Source organism: Carcharodon carcharias, chromosome 17 (assembly GCF_017639515.1).
Source record: "Carcharodon carcharias isolate sCarCar2 chromosome 17, sCarCar2.pri, whole genome shotgun sequence".
Classification (NCBI taxonomy): Eukaryota; Metazoa; Chordata; class Chondrichthyes; order Lamniformes; family Lamnidae; genus Carcharodon; species Carcharodon carcharias.
In genome coordinates, this window is record NC_054483.1 from 5,066,697 (window position 1) to 5,077,874 (window position 11,178).

The 11,178-nt window shown below is 52.0% G+C and overlaps 1 protein-coding gene across 3 annotated transcripts in view; it reads right to left on the bottom strand.

Moving 5' to 3' along the window:
• The window catches only part of dock5 (dedicator of cytokinesis 5), a 171,275-nt gene that overhangs the window by 80,839 nt on the left and 79,258 nt on the right, over window positions 1–11,178 (bottom strand). For all 3 annotated transcript variants that reach the window (XM_041209787.1, XM_041209785.1, XM_041209786.1), the window contains exons 21-25: window positions 10,186–10,286; window positions 9,400–9,534; window positions 7,929–8,040; window positions 4,180–4,250; window positions 2,911–3,017 (exon numbers count right to left, since the gene is read on the bottom strand). In XM_041209787.1, the coding sequence (XP_041065721.1) occupies window positions 2,911–3,017; window positions 4,180–4,250; window positions 7,929–8,040; window positions 9,400–9,534; window positions 10,186–10,286 (526 nt within the window). The remainder of the gene's footprint in view (window positions 1–2,910; window positions 3,018–4,179; window positions 4,251–7,928; window positions 8,041–9,399; window positions 9,535–10,185; window positions 10,287–11,178) is intronic.

Consider the following 11,178-nt stretch of genomic DNA (forward strand, 5'->3'; position numbering starts at 1 on the left):
CCCTCTCTCTCTCTGTCCTGTAACTCCCCCTCTCTCTCTGTCCTGTAACTCCCCCTCTCTCTCTCTCTGTCCTGTAACTCCCCCTCTCTCTCTCTGTCCTGTAACTCCCCCTCTCTCTCTCTCTGTCCTGTAACTCCCCCTCTCTCACTCTCTGTCCTGTAACTCCCCCTCTCTCTTTCTCTGTCCTGTAACTCCCCCTCTCTCTCTCTCTGTCCTGTAACTCCCCCTCTCTTTCTCTCTGTCCTGTAACTCCCCCTCTCTCTCTCTCTGTCCTGTAACTCCCCCTCTCTCTCTCTCTGTCCTGTAACTCCCCCTCTCTCTCTCTCTGTCCTGTAACTCCCCCTCTCTCTCTCTGTCCTGTAACTCCCCCTCTCTCTCTCTGTCCTGTAACTCCCCCTCTCTCTCTCTGTCCTGTATCTCCCCTCTCTCTCTGTCCTGTAACTCCCCCTCTCTCTCTCTCTGTCCTGTAACTCCCATCTCTCTCTCTCTGTCCTGTAACTCCCCCTCTCTCTCTCTCTGTCCTGTAACTCCCCCTCTCTCTCTCTGTCCTGTAACTCCCCCCCTCTCTCTCTCTGTCCTGTAACTCCCCCTCTCTCTCTGTCCTGTAACTCCCCCTCTCTCTCTCTCTGTCCTGTAACTCCCCCTCTCTCTCTGTCCTGTAACTCCCCCTCTCTCTCTCTGTCCTGTAACTCCCCCTCTCTCTCTCTCTGTCCTGTAACTCCCCCTCTCTCTCTCTGTCCTGTAACTCCCCCTCTCTCTCTGTCCTGTAACTCCCCCTCTCTCTCTCTCTGTCCTGTAACTCCCCCTCTCTCTCTGTCCTGTAACTCCCCCTCTCTCTCTCTCTGTCCTGTAACTCCACCTCTCTCTCTGTCCTGTAACTCCCCCTCTCTCTCTCTCTGTCCTGTAACTCCCCTCTCTCTCTCTCTGTCCTGTAACTCCCCCTCTCTCTCTCTCTGTCCTGTAACTCCCCCTCTCTCTCTCTGTCCTGTAACTCCCCCTCTCTCTCTCTCTGTCCTGTAACTCCCCCTCTCTCTCTCTCTGTCCTGTAACTCCCCCTCTCTCTCTCTCTGTCCTGTAACTCCCCCTCTCTCTCTTTCTGTCCTGTAACTCCCCCTCTCTCTCTGTCCTGTAACTCCCCCTCTCTCTCTCTCTGTCCTGTAACTCCCCCTCTCTCTCTCTCTGTCCTGTAACTCCCCCTCTCTCTCTCTCTGTCCTGTAACTCCCCCTCTCTCTCTCTCTGTCCTGTAACTCCCCCTCTCTCTCTCTGTCCTGTAACTCCCCCTCTCTCTCTCTCTGTCCTGTAACTCCCCCTCTCTCTCTCTCTGTCCTGTAACTCCCCCTCTCTCTCTCTGTCCTGTAACTCCCCCTCTCTCTCTGTCCTGTAACTCCCCCTCTCTCTCTCTCTGTCCTGTAACTCCCCCTCTCTCTCTGTCCTGTAACTCCCCCTCTCTCTCTCTCTGTCCTGTAACTCCCCCTCTCTCTCTCTCTGTCCTGTAACTCCCCCTCTCTCTCTCTCTGTCCTGTAACTCCCCCTCTCTCTCTCTCTGTCCTGTAACTCCCCCTCTCTCTCTCTGTCCTGTAACTCCCCCTCTCTCTCTGTCCTGTAACTCCCCCTCTCTCTCTCTCTGTCCTGTAACACTCTCTCTCTCTCTGTCCTGTAACTCCCCCTCTCTATCTCTCTGTCCTGTAACTCCCCATCTCTCTCTCTCTGTCCTGTAACTCCCCCTCTCTCTCTCTCTGTCCTGTAACTCCCCCTCTCTCTCTCTGTCCTGTAACTCCCCCCCTCTCTCTCTCTGTCCTGTAACTCCCCCTCTCTCTCTGTCCTGTAACTCCCCCTCTCTCTCTCTGTCCTGTAACTCCCCCTCTCTCTCTGTCCTGTAACTCCCCCTCTCTCTCTCTCTGTCCTGTAACTCCCCCTCTCTCTCTCTCTGTCCTGTAACTCCCCCCCTCTCTCTCTGTCCTGTAACTCCCCCTCTCTCTCTGTCCTGTAACTCCCCCTCTCTCTCTCTCTGTCCTGTAACTCCCCCTCTCTCTCTGTCCTGTAACTCCCCCTCTCTCTCTGTCCTGTAACTCCCCCTCTCTCTCTCTCTGTCCTGTAACTCCCCCTCTCTCTCTCTCTGTCCTGTAACTCCCCCTCTCTCTCTCTCTGTCCTGTAACTCCCCCTCTCTCTCTGTCCTGTAACTCCCCCTCTCTCTCTCTCTGTCCTGTAACTCCCCCTCTCTCTCTCTCTGTCCTGTAACTCCCCCTCTCTCTCTCTCTGTCCTGTAACTCCCCCTCTCTCTCTGTCCTGTAACTCCCCCTCTCTCTCTCTCTGTCCTGTAACTCCCCCTCTCTCTCTCTCTGTCCTGCAACTCCCCCTCTCTCTGTCCTGTAACTCCCCCTCTCTCTCTCTCTGTCCTGTAACTCCCCCTCTCTCTCTCTCTGTCCTGTAACTCCCCCTCTCTCTCTCTCTGTCCTGCAACTCCCCCTCTCTCTGTCCTGTAACTCCCCCTCTCTCTCTCTCTGTCCTGTAACTCCCCCTCTCTCTGTCCTGTAACTCCCCCTCTCTCTGTCCTGTAACTCCCCCTCTCTCTGTCCTGTAACTCCCCCTCTCTCTCTCTCTGTCCTGTAACTCCCCCTCTCTCTCTCTCTGTCCTGCAACTCCCCCTCTCTCTGTCCTGTAACTCCCCCTCTCTCTCTCTCTGTCCTGTAACTCCCCCTCTCTCTCTCTCTGTCCTGTAACTCCCCCTCTCTCTCTCTCTGTCCTGCAACTCCCCCTCTCTCTGTCCTGTAACTCCCTCTCTAGCTCTCTGTCCTGCAACTAACTCTCTCCTCACTCTCCTGTAACTCACTGTCCTCAGACTTACTCCAGGATGCGCTGGGCTGACTGGGAAGTGCCAGCATCACTCCAGGCTGCGCGCTCCACTCACCCGGCAGTTTGAAGAGCTCACTCTCCACCACCTTACACATACAGTTCAGCTTTTGCCGCACTAACTGGTTGTCAGGGATACTCTGGATGAACTTGGTAAAGAGGACACTGCAGAGGGAAACAGAGGCAAGTGTAAGTGAGGATAGTCAATGTAAGGCAGCCTTATCCAAGGGGGGAGCTGTGGGTTCATGCGCATCGATCTTTCAAGGAGGCAGGAAACATTGAGAGAGTGGTTAGTAAAACTTATGGGATCTTGGGCTTCATAAAGAGAGGCATTGAGTACAAAAGCAGGGACGTTATACTGAACCTTTCTAAAACTCTGGTTAGGCTGCAACTAGAGTATTGTGTCTAGTTCTGGTCACCACACTTTAGGAAGGATGTGAGGGTCCCTGAGAGGGTGCGGAGGAGATTTACCAGAATGGTTCCAGGGATGAGGGGTTTTAACTATAAGGTTGGGTTGGAGAAGCTGGGGTTGTTCTCCTTGGAGCAAAGGAGATTGAGGGGAGATTTGATGGACCAGTTCGGTCGAAGGGTCATCAGGACTCGAAACGTCAACTCTTTTCTTCTCTGCCGATGCTGCCAGACCTGCTGAGTTTTTCCAGGTAATTCTGTTTTTGTGTTGGAGATTTGTTGGATGTGGACAAGATTCTGACAGGTTTGGATAAGGTAGACAAAGAGAAGCTGTTCCCATTGGCTGATGGTGCAAGGTCTAGGGGGACACAGATTTAAGGGTTTGGTTAAGAGATACAGGAGTCTGGGGGGGTGTGAGGAGGAACTTTTTTACACAGCGAGTGGGAATGAGCTGGAACTCGCTGCCCACGAGGGGGGGGGGAAGCGGAGACGATGAATGATTTCAAAAGGGAATTGGATGGACATTCGAGGGAAATAAACTTGCGGGGATACGGGGATAGAGCGGGCAGAATGGGACTGACTGGATTGACTTATAGAGAGCCAGCATGGACTCGGATGGGCTGAAGGGCCTCCTCCAGCGCTGGCCCGACCAAAATCGAATCCCTCGCTCAATGGCACGGCTGAAAAGCGTCCCCCGGGTTGGAGGGGGATAGGGGTGCGACGCCGAGGCCTGCCATGGTTGAGCAGCCTCGGGGGGGGGTGGGTGTGGGGGTGGTGACGGGGAGAGCGGCCAACGTGGGCAGACGGAGTGGGAGCCTGTGGGTTCAAAGCTCGGGTGGGGCGAGTGCGTGTGCGTGTGCTAGGCAGGATGTGCAGTGCTGAGAGTACAGAGGCGTCCAGGTTACACACGGAGGGCTACCTGAGTTCACTTGGGTCGAACACCAGCATCACGTGGTTGACGATGGTCGGCAGATACTTCAGAGCAGCCCCCTGAGGAGAGGAAAGACAAACTTTAAGAGAAAACGAGAGACAGGGCGGAGCGCTGATGCTGCTTCAGTCAGAACATTGTTTGGCTGCAGTTCCAATGGGGAATAGGGAGATGCCAAAGGGAAACGGGGTCTGAACAACAACAGTCGGCGCCCCATGTGGCAGGAGGTCACAATTACTCCCCCCACCCCCGACCACCCCCCCCCACCCTTGTGCAAACGGACGGTATGTGGGGTCATTTTCTCCTGTCACCCCCACCCCCAGCGTCCCTCGTGGAATCTGCCGCTCACTCTCGGCTCTGCCAAGGCATTGTGGGAATTCCTCATTCCACATGCACCCCGGCTTCAAGCTGCGAACGCAGTTTTTAACCCCGTGCTGTACCTGTCCTGGGAGAGTTTGATGGGGACCGTGTAGAGGGAGCGTTACTCTGTATCTAACCCCGTGCTGTACCTGTCCTGGGAGTGTTTGATGGGGACAGTGTAGAGGGAGATTTACTCTGTATCTAACCCCCTGCTGTACCTGTCCTGGGAGTGTTTGATGGGGACAGTGTAGAGGGAGATTTACTCTGTATCTAACCCCCCTGCTGTACCTGTCCTGGGAGTGTTTGATGGGGACAGTGTAGAGGGAGCTTTACTCTGTATCTAACCCCGTGCTGTACCTGTCCTGGGAGTGTTTGATGGAGACAGTGTAGAGGGAGATTTACTCTGTTTCTAACCCCGTGTTGTACCTGTCCTGGGAGTGTTTGATGGGGACAGTGTAGAGGGAGATTTACTCTGTATCTAACCCTGTGCTGTACCTGTCCTGGGAGTGTTTGATGGGGACAGTGTAGAGGGAGATTTACTCTGTATCTAACCCCCTGCTGTACCTGTCCTGGGAGTGTTTGATGGGGACAGTGTAGAGGGAGATTTACTCTGTATCTAACCCTGTGCTGTACCTGTCCTGGGAGTGTTTGATGGGGACAGTGTAGAGGGAGATTTACTCTGTATCTAACCCCCTGCTGTACCTGTCCTGGGAGTGTTTGATGGGGACAGTGTAGAGGGAGATTTACTCTGTATCTAACCCCGTGCTGTACCTGCCCTGGGAGTGTTTGATGGGGACGGTGTAGAGGGAGATTTACTCTGTATCTAACCCTGCGCTGTACCTGTCCTGGGAGTGTTTGATGGGGACGGTGTAGAGGGAGCTTTACTCTGTATCTAACCCCGTGCTGTACCTGTCCTGGGAGTGTTTGATGTGGACAATGTAGAGGGAGCATTACTCTGTATCTAACCCCGTGCTGTACCTGTCCTGGGAGTGTTTGATGGGGACAATGTAGAGGGAGCATTACTCTGTATCTAACCCCGTGCTGTACCTGTCCTGGGAGTGTTTGATGGGGACAGTGTAGAGGGAGATTTACTCTGTATCTAACCCCGTGCTGTACCTGTCCTGGGAGTGTTTGATGGGGACAGTGTAGAGGGAGCGTTACTCTCTATCTAACCCCGTGCTGTACCTGTCCTGGGAGTGTTTGATGGGGACAATGTAGAGGGAGCATTACTCTCTATCTAACCCCGTGCTGTACCTGTCCTGGGAGTGTTTGATGGGGACAATGTAGAGGGAGCATTACTCTGTATCTAACCCCGTGCTGTACCTGTCCTGGGAGTGTTTGATGGGGACAGTGTAGAGGGAGATTTACTCTGTATCTTACCCCGTGCTGTACCTGTCCTGGGAGTGTTTGATGGGGACAGTGTAGAGGGAGCTTTACTCTGTATCTTACCCCGTGCTGTACCTGTCCTGGGAGTGTTTGATGGGGACAGTGTAGAGGGAGATTTACTCTGTATCTAACCCCGTGTTGTACCTGTCCTGGGAGTGTTTGATGGGGACAGTGTAGAGGGAGATTTACTCTGTATCTAACCCCGTGCTGTACCTGTCCTGGGAGTGTTTGATGGGGACAGTGTAGAGGGAGATTTACTCTGTATCTAACCCTGTGCTGTTCCTGTCCTGGGAGAGTTTGATGGGGACGGTATAGAGGGAGCTTTACTCTGTATCTAACCCCGTGCTGTACCTGTCCTGGGAGTGTTTGATGTGGACAGTGTAGAGGAAGCTTTACTCTGTATCTAACCCCGTGCTGTACCTGCCCTGGGAGTGTTTGATGGGGACAGTGCAGAGAGAGCTTTACTCTGTATCTAACCCCGTGCTGTACCTGACCTGGGAGTGTTTGATGGGGACAGTGTAGAGGGAGATTTACTCTGTATCTAACCCCGTGTTGTACCTGTCCTGGGAGTGTTTGATGGGGACAGTGTAGAGGGAGATTTACTCTGTATCTAACCCCGTGCTGTACCTGTCCTGGGAGTGTTTGATGGGGACACTGTAGAGGGAGCGTTACTCTCTATCTAACCCCGTGCTGTACCTGTCCTGGGAGTGTTTGATGGGGACAATGTAGAGGGGGCTTTACTCTGTATCTAACCCCGTGCTGTACCTGTCCTGGGAGTGTTTGATGGGGACAGTGTAGAGGGAGATTTACTCTGTATCTAACCCCGTGCTGTACCTGTCCTGGGAGTGTTTGATGGGGAGAGTGTAGAGGGAGCTTTACTCTGTATCTAACCCCGTGCTGTACCTGTCCTGGGAGTGTTTGATGGAGACAGTGTAGAGGGAGTTTTACTCTGAATCTAACCCTGTGCTGTACCTGTCCTGGGAGTGTTTGATGGGGACAGTGTAGAGGGAGATTTACTCTGTATCTAACCCCGTGCTGTACCTGTCCTGGGAGTGTTTGATGGGACAGTGTAGAGGGAGATTTACTCTGTATCTAACCCTGTGCTGTACATGTCCTGGGAGTGTTTGATGGGGACAGTGTAGAGGGAGCTTTACTCTGTATCTAACCCCGTGCTGTACCTGTCCTGGGAGTGTTTGATGGGACAGTGTAGAGGGAGATTTACTCTGTATCTAACCCCGTGCTGTACCTCTCCTGGGAGTGTTTGATGGGGACGGTGTAGAGGGGGCTTTACTCTGTATCTAACCCTGTGCTGTACCTGTCCTGGGAGTGTTTGATGGGGACGGTGTAGAGGGGGCTTTACTCTGTATCTAACCCCGTGCTGTACCTGTCCTGGGAGTGTTTGATGGGGACAGTGTAGAGGGAGCGTTACTCTGTATCTAACCCCGTGCTGTACCTGTCCTGGGAGTGTTTGATGGGACAGTGTAGAGAGAGCTTTACTCTGTATCTAACCCCGTGCTGTACCTGTCCTGGGAGTGTTTGATGGGGACGGTGTAGAGGGAGATTTACTCTGTATCTAACCCCGTGCTGTACCTGTCCTGGGAGTGTTTGATGAGGACTAGTGCAGAGGGAGCTTTACTCTGTATCTAACCCCGTGTTGTACCTGTCCTGGGAGTGTTTGATGGGGACAATGTAGAAGGAGGCTTTACTCTGTATCTAACCCCGTGCTGTACCTGTCCTGGGAGTGTTTGATGGGGACAGTGTAGAGGGGGCTTTACTCTGTATCTAACCCCATGCTGTACCTGTCCTGGGAGTGTTTGATGGGGACAGTGTGTCTGAAATCCAATATCTTCCTTCTTGTAGGTAAACATTAACACAAATTTCACAAGAATGTTCTGAAGGTTTCACAGGTGAAAGGTTGATGGGAGGTAGCGACGTGGGAGGGATGGTATCCCTCAAGAAATACCAGCAGGACAGACTCCTCAGCTACCACAAACCTTAATTTTCACAGATTCCTCCAGAGGTCTGTCCATCAGCGAGTTAAATGACAGGAACAATTGTCGGATGGATTCGTAGAACTCATTGTCATCCCCCTGTGTCCCATAGATCCTACAGTTTGAAAGAACAGGTCCTCATCAACGTGGGTCACTTTGGCACACGTTCTGATGTGTGCAGCAGTGTGTTAAACCCCCACTGTAACCTCAACCAAATCTTCCTCACTGACAGCTGAGCTAGTGACCTGGTGTTAGATGATGGCCAAACTGGTTAACTAGCCCGATTGGAGCGATAGACAGAAACCTCAGGGTCTGACCACCTACTACTGTCTGCTCATTTCAACCCAGGGCTCCTCTAGCAAGTTCCTGTGCCCAGTAACCCCTCCAGGCAACCTTCACTTATCCAACACTTTTAGTGTTGGAAAACATCCCATGGTGTGTTATGAGACAATTACTAAAGCCGCACTGATATTAGACGAGGCGAGCAAATATTTGGTCGTGTAGCTAGGTTTTGAACAGTGTCTTTGTTGTGTGTGCCTGCATGCCATTGTAATGTAAAGGTACTTGGACTGGAGACTAGCAGCCTTCGTGGTATGACGTATAGAGTCACATGGTAATAGACTTGGAGAACAGTCTAGGAAATATCTGCATGGCAGCAACTGGGTTCTGTACATAGTTAAGGGTTACCAATAAATGGTTCTTGTTTCAACATCCAAGCCTCAAGAGATCCTCAAGAAGACATGAAACAAACCCATGACACAACAGTCTTAAAGGAGGGAAAAGAGACGGGGAGGTTAAGGGAGGGATTCCTTGGGGCCCAGGCAGCTGAAGGCATGGCTGCCTGTGGTGAAGAGATTAAAATCAGGGATGCTCAAGAGGCCAGGATTGGAGAAGTGCAGAGATCTCAGAAGGTTGTGGGGCTGGAGGAGATTATAGAGTGGGGTGGGGGGGGGGGCGGGGGGTGGCGTTGGGTGGGGGGCAAGCTCTTGGAGGGATTCGAACACAGGGAGGGGAAGTTTTAAAATCGTGGTGCTCCTGGGCTGAGAACCAGTGTGGATCAGTGACCACAGGGGGTGTGCGGGCTAAACGGGACATTGGTGCGAGGTGGGATAGGGGCAGTGGAGTTTTGGAGGAGTGTAACTTTGCAGGGGTAGGGGTGATAGGGGAGAGATGTTGGTTCGGAATGCAGTGGAATAGTCAGGTCTCGGGCTAACTAAAGGCATGGATGAGTTTTTCAGCAGTGGGAAAAATGCCTGGTAGAGGATTGGGATACCGCAGAAAGGAATGAGGTGACTTTTGATTTCAGCACACTGAGGTCCCGAGAGATTCTTCGATCATCTAGTCACAGTCTGTCCAACCCAAAATAAGTGAACCGAGACTAAGCGCTTCAATCTAATATTTGAATTCCCAGACGAGCCCAAGTGGCTTCCCAGTTCCAAATTCCAAGAGTTAAGTGACCGTGGTGTTTCCTTACCTCAGATACAATTGCCTCGATTGGATTATGAAGCGGAAGATGTATTTCAACGCTTTCAGCGCAGAGAAAAGGAGTTCCGTTTTGTCTGCGTTTTCTGCCTTCGCCACATAGTAGTTCAACACTTTGGCCAGTTTCCTGCAAGGCAGTATGGGAAGGGACATCATGTAACCATTTCACCCCCTGGTGTCCAGTTCCAGGATTTTGACCCAGCGACAGCGAAGGAACAGCGATATAGTTCCACGTCAGGATAGTGAGTGGATTGGAGGGGAACTTGCAGATGGGGGTGTTCCCATGGGTCTGCTGCCCTTGTCCTTCTAGATGGCAGTGGTTGTGCGTTTGGAAGGTGCCGCCTAAGGAGCCTTGGCGAGTTGCTGCAGGGCATCTTGTAGATGGTACACACACTGCTGCTACTGTGCATCGGTGGTGGAGGGAGTGAATGTTTAAGGTGGTGGATGTGGTGCCGATCAAGTGGGCTGCTTTGTCCTGGATGGTGTCGAGCTTCTTGAGTGTTGTGGGAACTGCACTCATCCAGGCAAGTGGGGAGTATTCCATCACACTCCTGACTTGTGACTTGTAGATGATGGACAGGCTTTGGGGAGTCAGGAGGTGAGTTACTCATTGCAGGATTCCCAACCTCTGACCTGCTCTTGTAGCCACAGTATTTATGTGGCTGGTCCAGTTCAGTTTCTGGTCAATTAATCAACCCTTGGCATTCATTCCCCAACTGAGCTATCCACAGAGATCCTTCCGAGAGAGATTTCAGTACATCCCCGCAGTTATACTCACACATATGCCAGCGTGGCACTGAAGTGGTTGGTGATGTAGGTCTCCAAAACTGGATTAAAGTGCTGAAATTTGATGTCTCCAATGAGGGAGATGATAAAAACCTGGAGAAGAGAGAGAGAGAAGCAATGAGGTTTGGAATTATTGGGAGGCAAAAACTACACGGGGACAGAGCACACGCCAAATGTAGCAGCCGGGCTGCTTTGTTGGAGCGGTGAGCGCTTTGCTTCACCTCTCCTGGAGCCCAATTCTTACAACAGCCCCAGGCTGCAAGATCAAACTGGGCCTCAGAAATGGTCCCAAAAGACTCACACCGCAGTTGTACCTGTCACAATTCAGGACCTGCACAGGACCTAGGCGCCCGCACAGCCAGTCACACGCCTTTGAAATCTAAGGAACCTGGCAGCCAATTTGTACGCAGGAAGGTCCCACACGCACACAAAAAAAAGCGATGCGATTATGGTCCAACCATCTCTGCTTTTCTGTAACGTTGGTTGCAGGATTAAAGTTGCCCAAGATATTGAGCAGAATTCCCTTGCTTTCCCTTAGTAGCGCCCTGGGATCTTGCACATCCGCCCACCTGCAGACCTTTCACAAGTCTCTTGCTGTGGGTCTGGAGTCACCAATAGGCCAGACCGGGTAAGGACAGCAGATTTCCACACCACCCTCATGAAGCAGATGTCTTTGTAATGACGCTTTGAAGTTTCATTAGCACCAGTTCTGAGACAAGTATTTAATACTACATTTATTCATTGAGTTTTAATTCCCCATGTCCCAGAGCACGAGCCCAAGACACTGGGTTACTAGCCCAGTGATATAACCACTGCGTCACCGTATCCGTTAATATGACATTCATACCCCTGGCCTAAGATGATCTGTACAGCCACCACACACATGTCCAATGGGTCATTTAAAAACTCCAGTTTTAAACTGAATCACAGAATGGCTAAAGCACCGGAGGAGGCCATTCAGTCTGTCGTGTCTGCACTGACTCTC